General features: G+C 43.4%; 1 protein-coding gene across 2 annotated transcripts; it reads left to right on the forward strand.

Annotated features, from left to right (window-relative positions):
• The first annotated feature begins 625 nt into the window (after positions 1-625).
• CBLL1 (Cbl proto-oncogene like 1) lies at positions 626-6,992 on the forward strand. Of its 2 annotated transcripts, none has more exons than XM_054280649.1 (6): positions 626-657; positions 3,214-3,381; positions 3,726-3,826; positions 4,076-4,159; positions 4,959-5,032; positions 5,552-6,992. In XM_054280649.1, exons 1-6 carry the CDS (start codon positions 645-647, stop codon positions 6,591-6,593), a joined length of 1,482 nt encoding a protein of 493 aa, XP_054136624.1. In that variant the 5' UTR covers positions 626-644; the 3' UTR covers positions 6,594-6,992. The 2 variants fall into 2 exon arrangements, with proteins under 2 accessions (XP_054136624.1, XP_054136629.1); XM_054280654.1 differs by having other exon boundaries at positions 3,729-3,826.
• The last annotated feature ends 7,460 nt before the right edge of the window (positions 6,993-14,452 follow it).

The raw sequence follows: 14,452 nt of genomic DNA on the forward strand, positions 1-14,452 counted from the left end.
CCTGTGAAGCACATGGAGTAGAGTTACCCATACTTTAGGGTTGTGGAAGGACTGCTCGAGGCCATTTGCTACTTAAAACCTATGATTTCGTTTTACTTTTATTTCTTTCCCTTCTTCAGTGCTATTCTTCAGCATCGCACTGAATTACACGGGAATTACAAAATGCTAAATTTAAGTCCGCTCCTGAGCTAGTGAACTCTGTAGCTGTGAAGCTTCTGGAGATTCACTGTTCCATCACTTCTACAGGGTGTCAGCAATCTGCCATTTCCATGCAATGTGCCATTTCCACGCCACAACTTGAGGCGGACCAGCAGCAGCCGAGAGCGCGATGCCGCTCGCACCTTCCCAGTGCCTGAGGCCCGCACGGCACTGGGGGCCGGCCGGGGCCTCCGCGGCTCCCGAATGGAGAGACCCGCTCATGTTGTCACTCCAGCCTTCCCCCCAAACCCAGGGGGCCGCCTCCCAGTCCCAACGAGCCGCGGCTCCGCACGCCGAGGCTGCCGCGTTCCGGCCCGGCCCGGCCTGGCCTGGCCCGGAGCGCTCTGCCGGGGCCCGGCCAGCGCGGCCCCGCCGCCCGCGCCCCGCCCGCGCCGCCGCCGCTTCCGGCCGCGCCCTTCCGCTCCCACAGCGCCCCGCGCCGCATCATGGACCACAATGGTGAGCAGGGGGAGGCCGGGGGCCCGTCCGTGCCCGGCCCGCCAGGCCCGCACCCGCCGCCGGGCGAGGAGCGGCCAAGCGGGGCCGGCGGACGCGGGGCGGCGCAGGGGCGGCGGCGGCGAGCCCGGCCCGGCCCCCGGGAGCGCCGGCGGGGCTCGGGCGCGCCGCGGGGCCTGGTCCCTGCCCGGGCAGGCGCGGCGGCCCGGGGCCACCTTGGGCCCGGCGGCGCCCGGCGCTGCCCCCGCCCCGAGGGCGCTCGGCCGGGCTGAGGGGCCCTGCCGGCGGCACGGCACGGCCCGGCCCGGGCGGAGCGGCGGGCGCTGGTGGCGCGGCCGGGCCGGGTGCCGGGCCCGCAGCACCGGATGCGGCCGTGACGTGCCGGAGGTGGGGCAGAGACGCTCGTTTGCCCGCGGCGTTCCCCGGCATCGGTGCCCGTAGTGTGTTTCCCCATTCCGTGTTTGTTTGGGGCCCGAGGGAAACTTGCTCGTGTGCTTAAATTCGGTTGCGTGGTTTGAGTGCCGTTTGCCGGTGAGCGCGCTGGCGTAGCTGGGGTCCTTTGCTGGTGCATGCGCTGGCGTAGTGCAGTGAATAAATGAATGGACGTGGGCTTTGTGCTAGGGTGGTTTTGGAGGTTTTTTCCCTTTCCCCTACAAAAGATTGCGTTATGACTCTATCTGTATAAAGTATTTGGGCTGTATTTTTGCATGTTAATAAAGATTGAAATGCACAAATAAAACTTAAGTTGATGAAGGTGACATTTCAGTAGGTTGCATCATCTCTAATTAGAACTTCTTTAAGTAGTCTCAACAAGTTTGGTATGTTTGTCATAGTTTTTTCTGGACATAATCCCGCATATTATGCTCCTGCACAGTGGAATTTATTATCCTTCCATGAAGCATGAGTGACTAATAAACTTCCTAGTTTGGGTTAGTTAAGCAGCTAACTCATGTAAATATTCCTGGATTGAAAGGATATAAGGAGGAAAAGTGGCAGAACCTATTTGGCAGTTCAGTGGATTAACTAATAAATAGGTTTTTGATTTTTAAAATTCTTTTTAGTTATCCCTGTTTGCAGATGGGCTGAGTTGCTGCAGAGACTGTTTTTGGTTTATGGTGCTGTGGTTTTGTGTATTCTGGTAGAAAATAGAATTTCCCAGCATGTGGAAAACAAGTGGCTTTACCTCTGATGCTTGGTCAAGCACTCCCTGGGGATGCCTGATGACATGGCTGAGTGTTTGCAGGTTCTGGACAGCTGAAAGAAATAACAAATGACCAGAAGTGAAAACCAGCTTTATTGGTTTTGCCTTTTTGTACATTGCCTTTTAGAATGAAACTGTCAAGCATAGTCCTAAGAGGAGTTTGATCTATCTTAGGAAACTGAGGGCTTTTGATTTGGAGGTACAGGACTGTCAGGGCAAGTTACACTTTGAAACTGACATGTTTCCTAGTTTTGCTGGTAGCTGCTGAAAAACTGAGAGCAATCCCGTTTTTTCTTGGTTTTCCTCCTACTTGTTGCATTGTGTGTGGTGGTTACAGGCTTTGAGAGGCAGCAGTTGGTGAGGCATTGTGCAGAATTACACAATGGACCCTAATTTCAGCGTCCTGCACTGCAGTCCTTTGGGGCCTCTGCAGTCATTCCAGGGCTGTGGAACTGCAGGGCTGGAACTGCTCGGGGCTCTCCCCTTCCACACTGAGTGTGCCCTGCTTTGAAACACCTGTGGCATTTTCAGTTAAATCCCAGTGAGCTGGGAAGATTTGTGAGGGATGTAACTTCATTTTTGTATGAATGAGATGGTGTGAGGTGGTTTCAGATAAACTCGCTGGAGGTTGAGGGAGTTCTGTCTCCTCATTGGTGTTGCTTGTTGCATTGCCTGGTCTGTGCTGTCTCTTGGAGCCTGCACCTGCTGATGCATGTGTCAGGATATTTCTTGCTTTGTTCATCCTGGTACTTAGATGTAAATCTGGTTAAGGAGAATTTTGTATATAGCCAGGAACAATAATTCTCAGTTTAGGAAGGATGCAACTACATATTCCTAAGTACCAGTATTTTTGTGATACTTTATTATAAACTTCTAAGTGATATGTCAAGATGTTGAGTTAATATATGAACAGCTAATATGAATATATGAGTAGTTTCCTTCCTACTTTAATAAACAATATACATAAATTGTAAAAATTATCTTTTCACATAAGAAATTCTGTGTAATCAAGGTTGTACAAAGAATTAACTCTCCAGTGCTCTTCACACTGTGAGAAGAGCTGTAAGGTTAATGTTGCTGTTGTGGAGAAAAGTGTAACTAGCTAGGTTATTTTAATAGCTTTGTTTTTAAACTAGATTTCCTAAATTTGTTGCTGGTCACAGTACAGTTTTTTGACATGACTTCTGGAACAAATTGTAAAGATACCTATTTGTAGTGATTAAATTTTGATATGTTGTAGGAATCTTAAGCAAGCTTTAAAAATAATTTTTCTTAAAATATTTCTGTTAATATTTAGCTTCTTCAGAGATGATTAGATAACTGAAAAAATCTATACTTTTTAAAATTTTCTTTCACAGACAATGATTTGCAAGGAACAAATAGTTCAGGATCATTGGGTGGTCTTGATGTCCGTAGAAGAATCCCTATAAAGCTTATTTCAAAGCAGACCAATAAAGCCAAACCTGCACCTCGAACTCCAAGAAATATGAACAGGATGCCTGCGAAGACACAAGCTGGTGATGAAGGTAAATTCATGTAAATTCCCTGTAGTAGGGAAGTGTATTATTCCACAGCATTGTTCTAGACTTTACTCAGAGACTGAAGAGTCCAGGGTGCTGTCCAAACACAAAACAAATTTCAAATCTCCAAGTACTGCTGCACTGTAGGGCTTCAGTAGTGCCCATTTCCAAAAGAGGCTGTCTTACTATGTTGGTTCTACCTTTCTGTAGAATGGGCACAGCAGATTGGAAGTGCTGTGGCATTTTTGATGATTTCAGTAAAAGTGACCCATGCTCTTAATAGCAGCTGGTGTCAGTTACGAAAGTGTTGTGGTTGGCTCGTGTCTTTCTTCTCTTTCTCCTTTCCACAGAAGAATTTGATTATAACAAGGAGGAGCGATACGAATGTAAAGGAGGTGAAATGTTTGGCAACCAAAGGAGATTTCCTGGACCCATTTTTTGGGATTATAAGGTAAAGTCATGAATCTTTGCCTGTGTTTCATACCAAGTTGTAGATAGTCCTGGTAGATACTTTGTTAATTAAAAGTTTTTCAGTTGTTTTTGGTCTGACTAAAATTACATCCTCTGCTTTCTCCTGTTTGTGGCGTTCTTGCTTCCTTTTCAGCTAATTCAGAAATAATGGGTGTGTTGATGATAAATGAAATGAGAAGCTTTAGTGATGTTGGGGTTTGTTTTCTCACCTCCTTCTCTGTCCTACCAGATAAACTTGCTGGGGGAGAAGGATGATACACCAGTCCATTTCTGTGATAAGTGTGGATTGCCCATCAAAATGTATGGACGCATGGTGAGTGAAATTACCAGTGGAAGATGCAGCCATGGTTTCCCTTTAGATAAAATGAGGTTTTACTTGAGGCTTCTTGAGATCACTGATTTCAACAGGCATCTGAATAAACAGCAGAATAGTACCAGGATGGAGCTGGAGGCCTTCATTGCTCAGGTGTTTTTGTTCCATCTGTCTGACTGATTTTTCTTTACCCCCAGATTCAATAAAGTAAACCTGAAAATGTTAAACAAAAACCAGAACACCATCACAAAGAAAAAATCTTCAGTTTCTGGGGTGTTGACCTTACACTACTTTGGTTTGAAAATAAGCTTTTTATCTCAGTTGAAGACTTGAAGTGAAGTTAGAAAACACTGTTCACTTTTATGTACCTTTAAAAATCCCTGAGATTAATTTAGATTTGTAAGTATGATGTAACAGGCTTCAGCATGTGACTTAATGACAGTTAAGGCTTTTAAAACTTTCCTTCCTTGCCAGCAAGACAAGTGTAATCAGATTGCATGTGCAGCTTCTGTGAAAGTTCAGTGTTGGTAGTAGTGCAAAACTCAAACTTCTGCCAGTGTTTTTTACCAACACTTAACCCCAAACAACACTACCCCAAAAAAACCCCAAACTCAGTATAAACTTTTCTAGAAGGTTTCTGTGCAAAGATGGTGTAAATTGTTAACCACTGCTATGCTTCTTCACCTCATAGGTAACTTAGTTACTTTATTATAAGCTGTCTACTGGAGGGAGGAACTGTATTCTGCAGAATGACATAGATATTTATACACGATGTTTTAACAGAAATGTTTTATTTTAGATACCTTGCAAGCATGTTTTCTGTTATGACTGTGCTATACTACATGAGAAAAAGGGAGACAAGATGTGTCCAGGGTAAGTTATCTCAAGATTTGTTATTAAAGGAAATGTAAGAAAGTAACTTAAATATCTTATTTCAGATACTCTATTAACATGACTCTTATTTATGTACATTTAGCAGAGGCAGTAGTGTGCTCTGAACTTTCTTGTTCCTATTCCATATTTTGGGATTGTAACAGATCAGTGTTTACTTTGTTGGTTTTGGGTAGGTAACTTGTTATTGTTGTAATTTGAAAAGGAATTAATGGCAGTTTGATTTACTTAGTGAAAATGACCCATGTTATGTTTTAAAGTACAGAAGAATTTGTTTGAGAGATGCTACTTAAAAATTTTACCTCATGACATTTTTATGTTCTTTCATAGTTACATTTCCATATTTATAAACTAGGTAAACTTTAAAATCATTGAAAAGTTTCTTTCATTGCTACAGTGGGGCAAAATTGTCAGTTCTAATTTGGCTAATTATGTTAACAAGGAAGAACGCATGTCGAGCTCTCTGTGATGACAATAAACCAATATTCTCTTTTAATGTAGCTGTAACGAACCTGTGCAGCGAATCGAGCAGTGCGTCCGAGGGTCTCTCTTCATGTGCAGCATTGTTCAAGGGTGCAAGAGAACTTACCTGTCCCAGAGGGACTTACAAGCTCACATCAACCACCGCCACATGAGAGCCGGCAAGCCTGTTACCCGTCCTGCCATCGAGCCCGTGCACCCTCCCATCGCCCCGCCGCCGGCCGAGATTCCCGAGCGCTTCATAATGCCCCCCGAGAAGCACCACATGAGCCACATTCCGCCCAAGCAGCACATCATGATGCCGCCGCCGCCTCTGCAGCACGTGCCGCACGAGCACTACAACCAGCCCCACGAGGACATCCGCGCTCCCCCCGCCGAGATGTCCATGGCCCCGCCGCCGCCCCGCCCCGTCAGCCAGGACACCTTCCGCATCTCCACGAGGAAACACAGCAACCTCATCACCGTCCCCATCCAGGATGATTCCAACTCGGGCGCTCGAGAGCCGCCCCCGCCGGCGCCCGCGCCCGCTCACCACCATCCCGAGTACCAGGGCCAGCCGGTGGTGTCGCACCCTCATCACATCATGCCTCCCCAGCAGCACTACGCGCCGCCGCCGCCGCCGCCGCCGCCCATCAGCCACCCGCTGCAGCACCCTCCGCAGGCGGCGGGCACGCCCCACATGGTGTACAGCCAGGCCCCGCCGCCCCCCATGACCTCGGCCCCGCCGCCCATCACCCCGCCGCCCGGACACATCATTGCCCAGATGCCGCCCTACATGAACCACCCTCCCCCGGGCCCTCCCCCTCCGCAGCACGGCGGCCCGCCTGTCAATGTCAGCGCTCCCCCTCCCCATCACTATAACCCCAACTCTTTGCCGCAGTTCAGCGAAGATCAAGGAACTCTTAGTCCCCCTTTCACACAGCCTGGGGGAATGAGTCCAGGGATATGGCCAGCTCCGAGGGGGCCGCCTCCACCTCCGAGGATGCAGGGGCCTCCCGCTCAGGCCCCCCTTCCTGGACCACATCACCCTGATCAAGCCAGATACAGACCCTATTACCAATGATACAAGCAACTGTACGAATAGAGAATGCCATGAAGAGGATAAAACTAAATACAGAAGCCTTTTAATTAATTGTTTTGGGGTTATTTTGTTGTGGTTTTTTTAAGAATACTGTCATTTTGACTGTAAGACATTTTGAGGTTTGAATCTTAAATGATTTTTAAGCCTTGGCTCTTAACTTCAAATACTCTGTAGTGCTAAAATAAGTGGCTTAGTAGACCACAGTTGCATTTTAACAGAACTCCTGTTGCTAGTGTGGCTAAATTGTCCTAAGATGATCACTTGTAATATTATTTCCTGGAGAAAATGAACACGTGTTGTACCATTCTGAATATTGTTTTTGTTAAACCCAGTGTTTTTGTTAACCTGTGTACAAAAATTAAATTGAAATATGGTTGTAAATGTGGTGAGTTTTTATATGAAGTTAACATACACATAGTTCTGGGACACCATTTCAACACATATACCTTCCAAGCAGCAGTGTAGTGAAATATTAAAGGAACTTTATTATTTCTCCTACTGCCATTTACCTTTACTCATGAGGATTTCAGGCTGTAATGAATTCTTGGCACTAGAAATCAGACATGCAGAATTCTGCATTTACCACATTTCAGCTTTTCCACTTTTTTCTTTATGCATCAAAATGAATCTATCAAAGATAGAGCTTTGGGCATGACATGAAACTGTGTTTTGTGGGGTTTTTTGTTTGAGTTTTTGGAGTTCGTTTTAAAGTTAGTTTTGATTCAGAAGGTTCTGTTTACATGTAAGCTGCTCCGTGGAGTTGAATTCAAACTCCTGTGTTTACCTATGGCTGTGTTTGTGTGGAAGTGGCTGTGAACTGGCTTGCCATGTCCATGAAAAGCAGCTTCTTTTAGGCAGGGGAGTCACACTTGCCTCTCTCACTTTATATAATGTGTACAGTAGGAGAACTTCCCATTTGGATAATATGAGAAAAGTGGTTTGAAATCCCATGTGTAGAAATAAAAAGGTACACATTATTTATCTGCTTTGATTTTGTGATACGGGTTTAGTTGATCAGTCAGTCATTAGGTGTTCTGCTTTTCTCAAAAACTAGCAATATGAGCAGGCTTTTAGTTCTGTTTTTGTCCAAAATTTTTGTTTTATGAGAATACATTTAAAGAGAAGCATAATATAAAATGAGAAAGTTCCTTCTTAGTGCAGCTGGTAGCAGAGGCAGACACTAACAAGACAGTACTGTCTGTTGGTTGGAGTGTTTATCTTTCCATTTCTTATAAGTATTTGCACTGAACCATTGTTTTTCCAAATGCCACATTTCTGGCAGTGGTGCTTTTAGATTAAGTCCTTTGGGATTTTTTTAAAGTTTGTAGTTTCCTACTGTTCTCAAATAATCTGAGCCATCTTAAAGCCTCAGTGTTGCTTTTTATTTTGTAAAAATTCTTTTCCAGAATCACAAGTGTTAAATTTATGGAAGAGCTGTGACAGTGCAACATTCCGAATTTTGTATTTTTATGTCTAAACTTCATATTTTTAATTGATAGAGCAAGGGCTCTTTAGATTTATTCTGTTCTTGACTGCCATTGATATCCTTGTGACCACGGCCAAATCTTTTAGACTGCCTTTCAAGTAAAAACTTCTTTAGAGACAAGAACAAATAAATTCTGGGGTATGCAAATGGCCAGTAAGTGTCAACTGCTTGAAAATCTGCTTAGCTGTAACATACTTCTTTCTAAGAGAGAGTTATTTGGTTTGGTTGCTCTGAAAACTAAGTAATTTTAAATAAAATACCGTGGTGAAGCAAAAGAGGCTAATTGTGATAGTGTGCTATGAAATGGGCTGGTTGAAAATTTACTGTTTCTATGCATATGAAGGCAAAAATGACTCTGCCAGCATTCTTTTCTTTCAGTAACTAACAAACACATGAGGAATTTTGAGGACCCCTTCTGTCACTGTGAAGTTGCCTGGGAGGAAGCACTTTTGTGTTACAGCACGTGACTTCATCTGAGGAAAGCTGAATGTCTGATCCTTGTCCTTTGGCTCTGCCCAGCTGAGCTGAGGCCCAGCAGCACAGCTGTGTCACAGGGGCTCAGGGCTCCAGCTGCCTGTGCTGGGTCACACAGCACAGTGAGGGCTGTGCTCCACTTCAGCCCTGCTCTGGCTTTGGGAAAATCAGACATTCTGGAATGAGCCACTGCCCACAGTCACAGGTGCTGAGGAGATGAGGCCGCTCTTTCCACCCTGCTGGGCTTTTGGAGTAAGTCAGGTTGCAAGTTCTGTTACATGTTCACCCATCTCTTAACCCACATGAACAGTTCAAGATATTTCTGTGTCCAAAGCTATTCCTGAAGTGACTGTTAAAGTGTTTTCCTGAAAATGCTGAGGCAGATTGATTAAGGGAAAACAGCAGTTTTTGCTCTATCAAGAAGCACAGAAGATGAATGTATCTCTATCATTGTCACTGTAGACAGTGGGTGAGAATTTTTTTCCTCTGTATTTGAAACCAAGGTGACATATGTCATAGGGACAATGATGTATTACCCAAAAAGTCAATGGGATCCCTTGAGCTGGTTAATGACCATGGACCAAAAGTCTGTGTTAGAGAACTTAGCTGAAAAGTCATCCTATATAGGCAGGTCTTGGACTTGAGTCAAATTTCTATGTCGTCTCGGAAGAGGAAGACTTAAATATATTTTTTTAATTATTAAATCTGGATATAAATCTATTACCTAGGTAACTAAGGGCACTGTTGATGTTTCCATATTTACAAAGTTTAAAAATGCTTCCTCTGCTTGAACCCCTATGTTAACTGTCTTTTCAATTTGTTTATGGGTTTTGTGTATGTATGTTTTAACGCAGTTTTTTCCCTTGATTTGTTGGTTGGGTTGGTTTTTTTTATAAATACCTGGTCATTTTACTGAGAAGTTACAGAATTCATGTGTTGTATTTAATTGTGTAATTGACAGAGTTAGAAATTGTGAGATGTTCTTTCTTTGGATTCCTTCTTACTGTAAAGGCAAACATTTGAATTTAATTAATTATATTTATTTTGAATAAATCTCCTTGTCTGTGGCAGTGATCTCCTTCCCGAAGCATTGCCAAGCAGATCTCAGGTTTTAAAGAGAACTCTTGGCATTTAAATTTGTCAGCCACTGCATGTTCCTCTAACAGTGTAACATAAGCAATGAAAAAGAGTTTGAGGTGGTTTGTGTTCACCATGGAAAGAATGAAAGGACACCAGCAGATGGCCTGAAAACACCTGTGCTTTAGATTCTTGTCTCCTTACACTTTCTCCTTGATCCTATCTCTAACTTTGCTTAAAGAGCTGCCTGCAGCCATGCATACTTTATAACCAGGGGACCATTGTGTGAACTGTACTTTCTGTTTGTGGTGGGTTTTTTTAATACTGTTAACTTAAAGATTGGTTACCTACGTGTGATAAGTCATATTTTTCTTCCAAAAAGAAGAATTAAAACTGTGAATTATTTTTTTAAATCTGATCCAAGAGAATTATGTGGATCAAGTCTCAACACACCCCTCTCTTCTTAAACTGTTTTCTGCTCCGTAAAACTTGAAACTCCGAAAACTTGAACTCCGTAAAACTCCGTGTCTGAATTTGAGTTGTTTCTCTGTGTGCACTGCTGGGCTGCTGACAAAAGCAGGCCCAGATTCACAGCAGAAGGTCCTGTCAAACCTGGGGAGCTGGAGGAGCACTGTGCATTGGAGCTGCAATGGAATATTCAATGTATGGGAAATAAGTGAACTTTTTGTGTGTATGACACAGAGTCCAGTACAGCAGAGAAATGTGCAAGGTTTGGATTAATTTTCATCCTGATTACATTTCTAAAGTAAATATCAGTATTATACAAGTTGTATTTCCCTTTGTATTTATGGTGTTAAAACAATTCTTAGCAATTTATAAATCATCTTGATACAGTAATTGTCCCTTCACAGTTTTGAGCTTTTGCTCTGTGTTCAGATGTGTTATACTCACACTAGTGATTCACACTGACCAGTTTGCAGGCTGAACTGGCTGAATTTGTTTGGGCAATGTAAATGAAAATAATTATGTTTAAATCCCCTTTTAGTCTTGACTTAGCCATGAGACAGCAACTTTAGAAACTTTCCCTACTCTAAATGGGATCTCTTTATTCTCTTGAGTATGAGGCATTAATTTGTTGGTGTTTTTTAAAATTTATTTTCAGTGTAGACTCAGTTCATGAGTGCAAGAGATTAAAGTATTAAAAATGCAGCATACATCCAGAAATGTGTGGGTGAAATAGCAGCAGGAAGCTGGTAAATTAGCTCAGTCATTATGAAACTTTAGTGAGCAATTTTGATAATACAATTGAAGTGATTCCTGAGTGCCAGTAAGGCTCATTGTAACACACTTCTGGTAATGGGAAGAGTGCTAATGTCTGTGGGCAGGCAGGAATATTTCACAAAAGAACTTCAGCATAACTGCTTAGGGGAAAAATCCCCAAATGAGGAACTAAATAGAAGTAAGTATGTGTCAGTCATCAAGGGTCTTCTTCAGTTTTGTTTGTGAAAGTCAATGCTTGAACACACCTCCAAGATAATTTATGGTGAATTATTTCCTCCACTAAATAAAATCACCTAAGTGCTGATGATTGTTGCTCAACTTGTCCTTTGCCATTTCTGGGCCAGGTAAACTTCCAGGCATCTTCTTAGGAAGCAGAAGGGAGCAATGCATACAGACTGAGAAAACAAATTCTCCACATTCAGCACAGGGATGAGGAGTAGGGAAATGTGAGTAGCATTTCAGTAAAGAGGTGCTTAAGGATACTTCTTTCTTAATAGGAACTTAGTTTGAAATTGAAAAAAATTCAGGTTTGCTTGTTATAATCCACTCTCTGTTGGGCCTAAGACCTTGAATAAACACTTCTAATTTTTTGTTTCTGTATTTCACATTGCATCACAAAGTGATAATCAGGCTTGAGAGTAGTCTTGAGCATCACTGGCTCTCTGGCTTCTCCATTTTCCATCCCTCTTGCTGGCTATAAAATTGTTATTTAGTTATGAAGTCTCTGCCTTAGAATATGTGATGAGAAATTATAAACCTGTCAGCTCTCCAAAAAGCAGGTATGGAATTTGCCTTTTTGCTTAATTCCTGAGTCAATTACTAAAATGCAGTATATGGTAGTATTCTAACTGAGCAGCAACAGCACTCAGAGCAGGATGTTTAGAAACCTCAATAGTCAGGTTTCTGAAAGTCCCTGTCTCAAAAATGAAGCAGTAAATCTCCATCAGCACAGTATCCCACAAGGTGTTATCATCTGCATGAGAGTGAACTGCCCAGAAAAACACTGGTGTTGGAATAACAGAAAGTTACAGAAATAACCAGTACCTGGAGGGAATCTCTCATAAAGCATCAGAAGTACAATTGCTGCTGGTATCAACATTGAAAAAGAAGGAGTAGGGTGATTTAAGAACATAGCAAGTAGCTGGTAGGGATGGGTGGCATGGGAGTGCAAAGCTCTCTGGCCAAGGCTGTCTATGTACCATGTCCATTTAAGAGAAGGTGCATAGTTTTGGAAGGGGGATTTATCTTCTGTGGCACTGTGCTGTGTTAGAAAAGTCATTAGTATAGAAATTAATTGTTCTGAGATGTGCAAGTTAGAAAATAATCTTTTTTATTAACCTGAAGCCTGTAAAAAAATCCCAAATGGTTTTGACGTGCAGTATGTGGTATTCCACCAGATACTGCACTTCATATATTGCTTTTGATAGGGATGTTTGCCTGGGTCTGTGTAGGTGCATGCGAACACAGGACTGAAAAGAGCAGCTGGAGTCTGACAGTTCAGATTACACTGGTATGATGTATCATGATTTTCATGAACATGTTTATGTCTTATGCTAAAAGCAGTTTAGTTTTTTGCTTCTCTTGTTCCAGCTGGAAAGGATCTCACCATTGTAAAAATGAGGAACCATCTTCTAATATCTTGTTTAAGTTTGGCCAGTTGGTTTTTTCCCCCTTACAGGACAATATTATTTTTTTATCTTGCATAATTTTTCTTCTGTCCTAGGTTAAATCCCTGTATCTATTTTGCTTTTTGCCAGTCCTTAGATACAGGTTCTTCATTTTACAAAGATCCTCATAACAATTTTCTTTATTTACATTTGATTTCATCTTTCTTGAACTGGAGATCTCAGTCCTGAAGTCCAGACTATTTACAGTGAAATTTCCCCTGTGCATTGCACAGTATCACAGAATCTCCTGGGTTGAAAGAGACTCACCAGGATCATCAAGTCCAGCTCCTGGCCCTGCACCATCCCTGCATGTCACCCCATGTGCCCAAGAGCATTGAGCTCTGTCAGGCTGGTGCTGTGACCACTGCCCTGGGGAGCCTGTTCCCGTGCCCAAATAACCTCTGGGTGAAGAACCTCTTTCTAATATTCAACCTAAACCTCCCCCAGCACAACTTCAGGCCACTCCCTCAGTGTCACTGTCACCACACAGCAGAGATCAGGGCCTGTCCCTCCTCTTCCCCTCATGAGGGAGCTGTAACTGCAGTGAGGTCTCCCCTCAGTCTCCTCCAGGCTGGACAGATCCAATGACCTCAGCCACTCCTCATGTGGCTTCTCCTCAAGATCCATCACCATCTTCACTGCCCTCCTTTGGACACTCTCTGATAGTTTAATGTCTTTTTTATATTGTGGTGACCAAATAACTTTCTTGTTCTGGAAAGATCTATTGTGTTTCACTCTATGTTTTTTGGAAGGCTGCATTGGAAGGGCACTTTGGCAGTGTGCTAATTGCACCCGTCCTCAGGCACTGCTGTGCGAGTATCTGGCACACAACATGTACTTGACAGTGGATCTGCCATAGCACAATCAGCAGAGCAGTGCTTGGTGTGAGCAGCTGCTCACCTTCCCCATGGTGTCTGCAGGAAGCAGCATCTCTTGATGCCACCCAGGGCCACGTCTCCCACACCAGGGCAGGCACATGATCACCCACCACGGAAGCACAGCTTGTTATCCATCTGCAAATGCATGAGTGTTTCCTGAAAGCTGAACTTGTCCACTTCTGTCTTCAAGCTCACCTAATTCTTTCTCTATTCAACATCTCTTCATTTTTAATACTGACTCCCAGCTTGGTTCTCATCAGATAACTCCAGATTAAAAAAACAATTTAAAAAAAGATGAAAATATTTAACAGATTTTGTTTTTAACATCTGTATACTCTGAAGATAAAAACTATAGTGCAGAACACTTTCTCTTTCCCATCAGCCCTTGTTCAAGTCCAAATGCACATTTCTGGCCACCCAGCTTGACTGAAAGTCAAAACTAGGCTTTGAAAACTAAAAACTCTTGTGATTTCAGAGTGCTATTTCTTTCAGACTCTGGGAATGGTTCCATTTTCCTCTAGGCTGAAGATTTTTCTACCTCTAGCACTTGCTATAAGAAATTAAAAGTTTTGTCACTGTGGGCATTGGGTGTTCTCTGAAAGTTGTGATGTAGCTCATCTGCAATCCTTAGACTTGCAGCAGGGGTTAATTGACAGCAGTTGTGCAGAGTATCAGAGCAGACTCTTTGAGCTGAAGCTGTTTGCCCATGTGTCCATAGATCCAGGCAGTTCATCCTGCCCACCTGGAGCTCCACACCCACAGCTCCCCAGCCAGCTCCTGGGACAGTGTCTGTCACAGGCTGGTCTCACTGACTGAGCTACCCTGATGGTGCATGGACAAACGCACACACTGTCACTGAAACCATGGTGGGTCACTCTCTGTGTATGTACAATGGTTCACTACAGATGTATCCTCCCTTGTGCACTTTACACAAGCCCAGTCCAAATCAATGAATCTTGTTTTGATCTGAAAATCCTGTGTCTTTCCTGAACAATCTTTGAAATTAGATACATTAGT

Source organism: Melozone crissalis, unplaced genomic scaffold (genome assembly GCF_028551555.1).
Source record: "Melozone crissalis strain CALT ecotype California unplaced genomic scaffold, PUWL_Pcris_2 ptg000004l_1, whole genome shotgun sequence".
NCBI classification, from domain to species: Eukaryota; Metazoa; Chordata; class Aves; order Passeriformes; family Passerellidae; genus Melozone; species Melozone crissalis.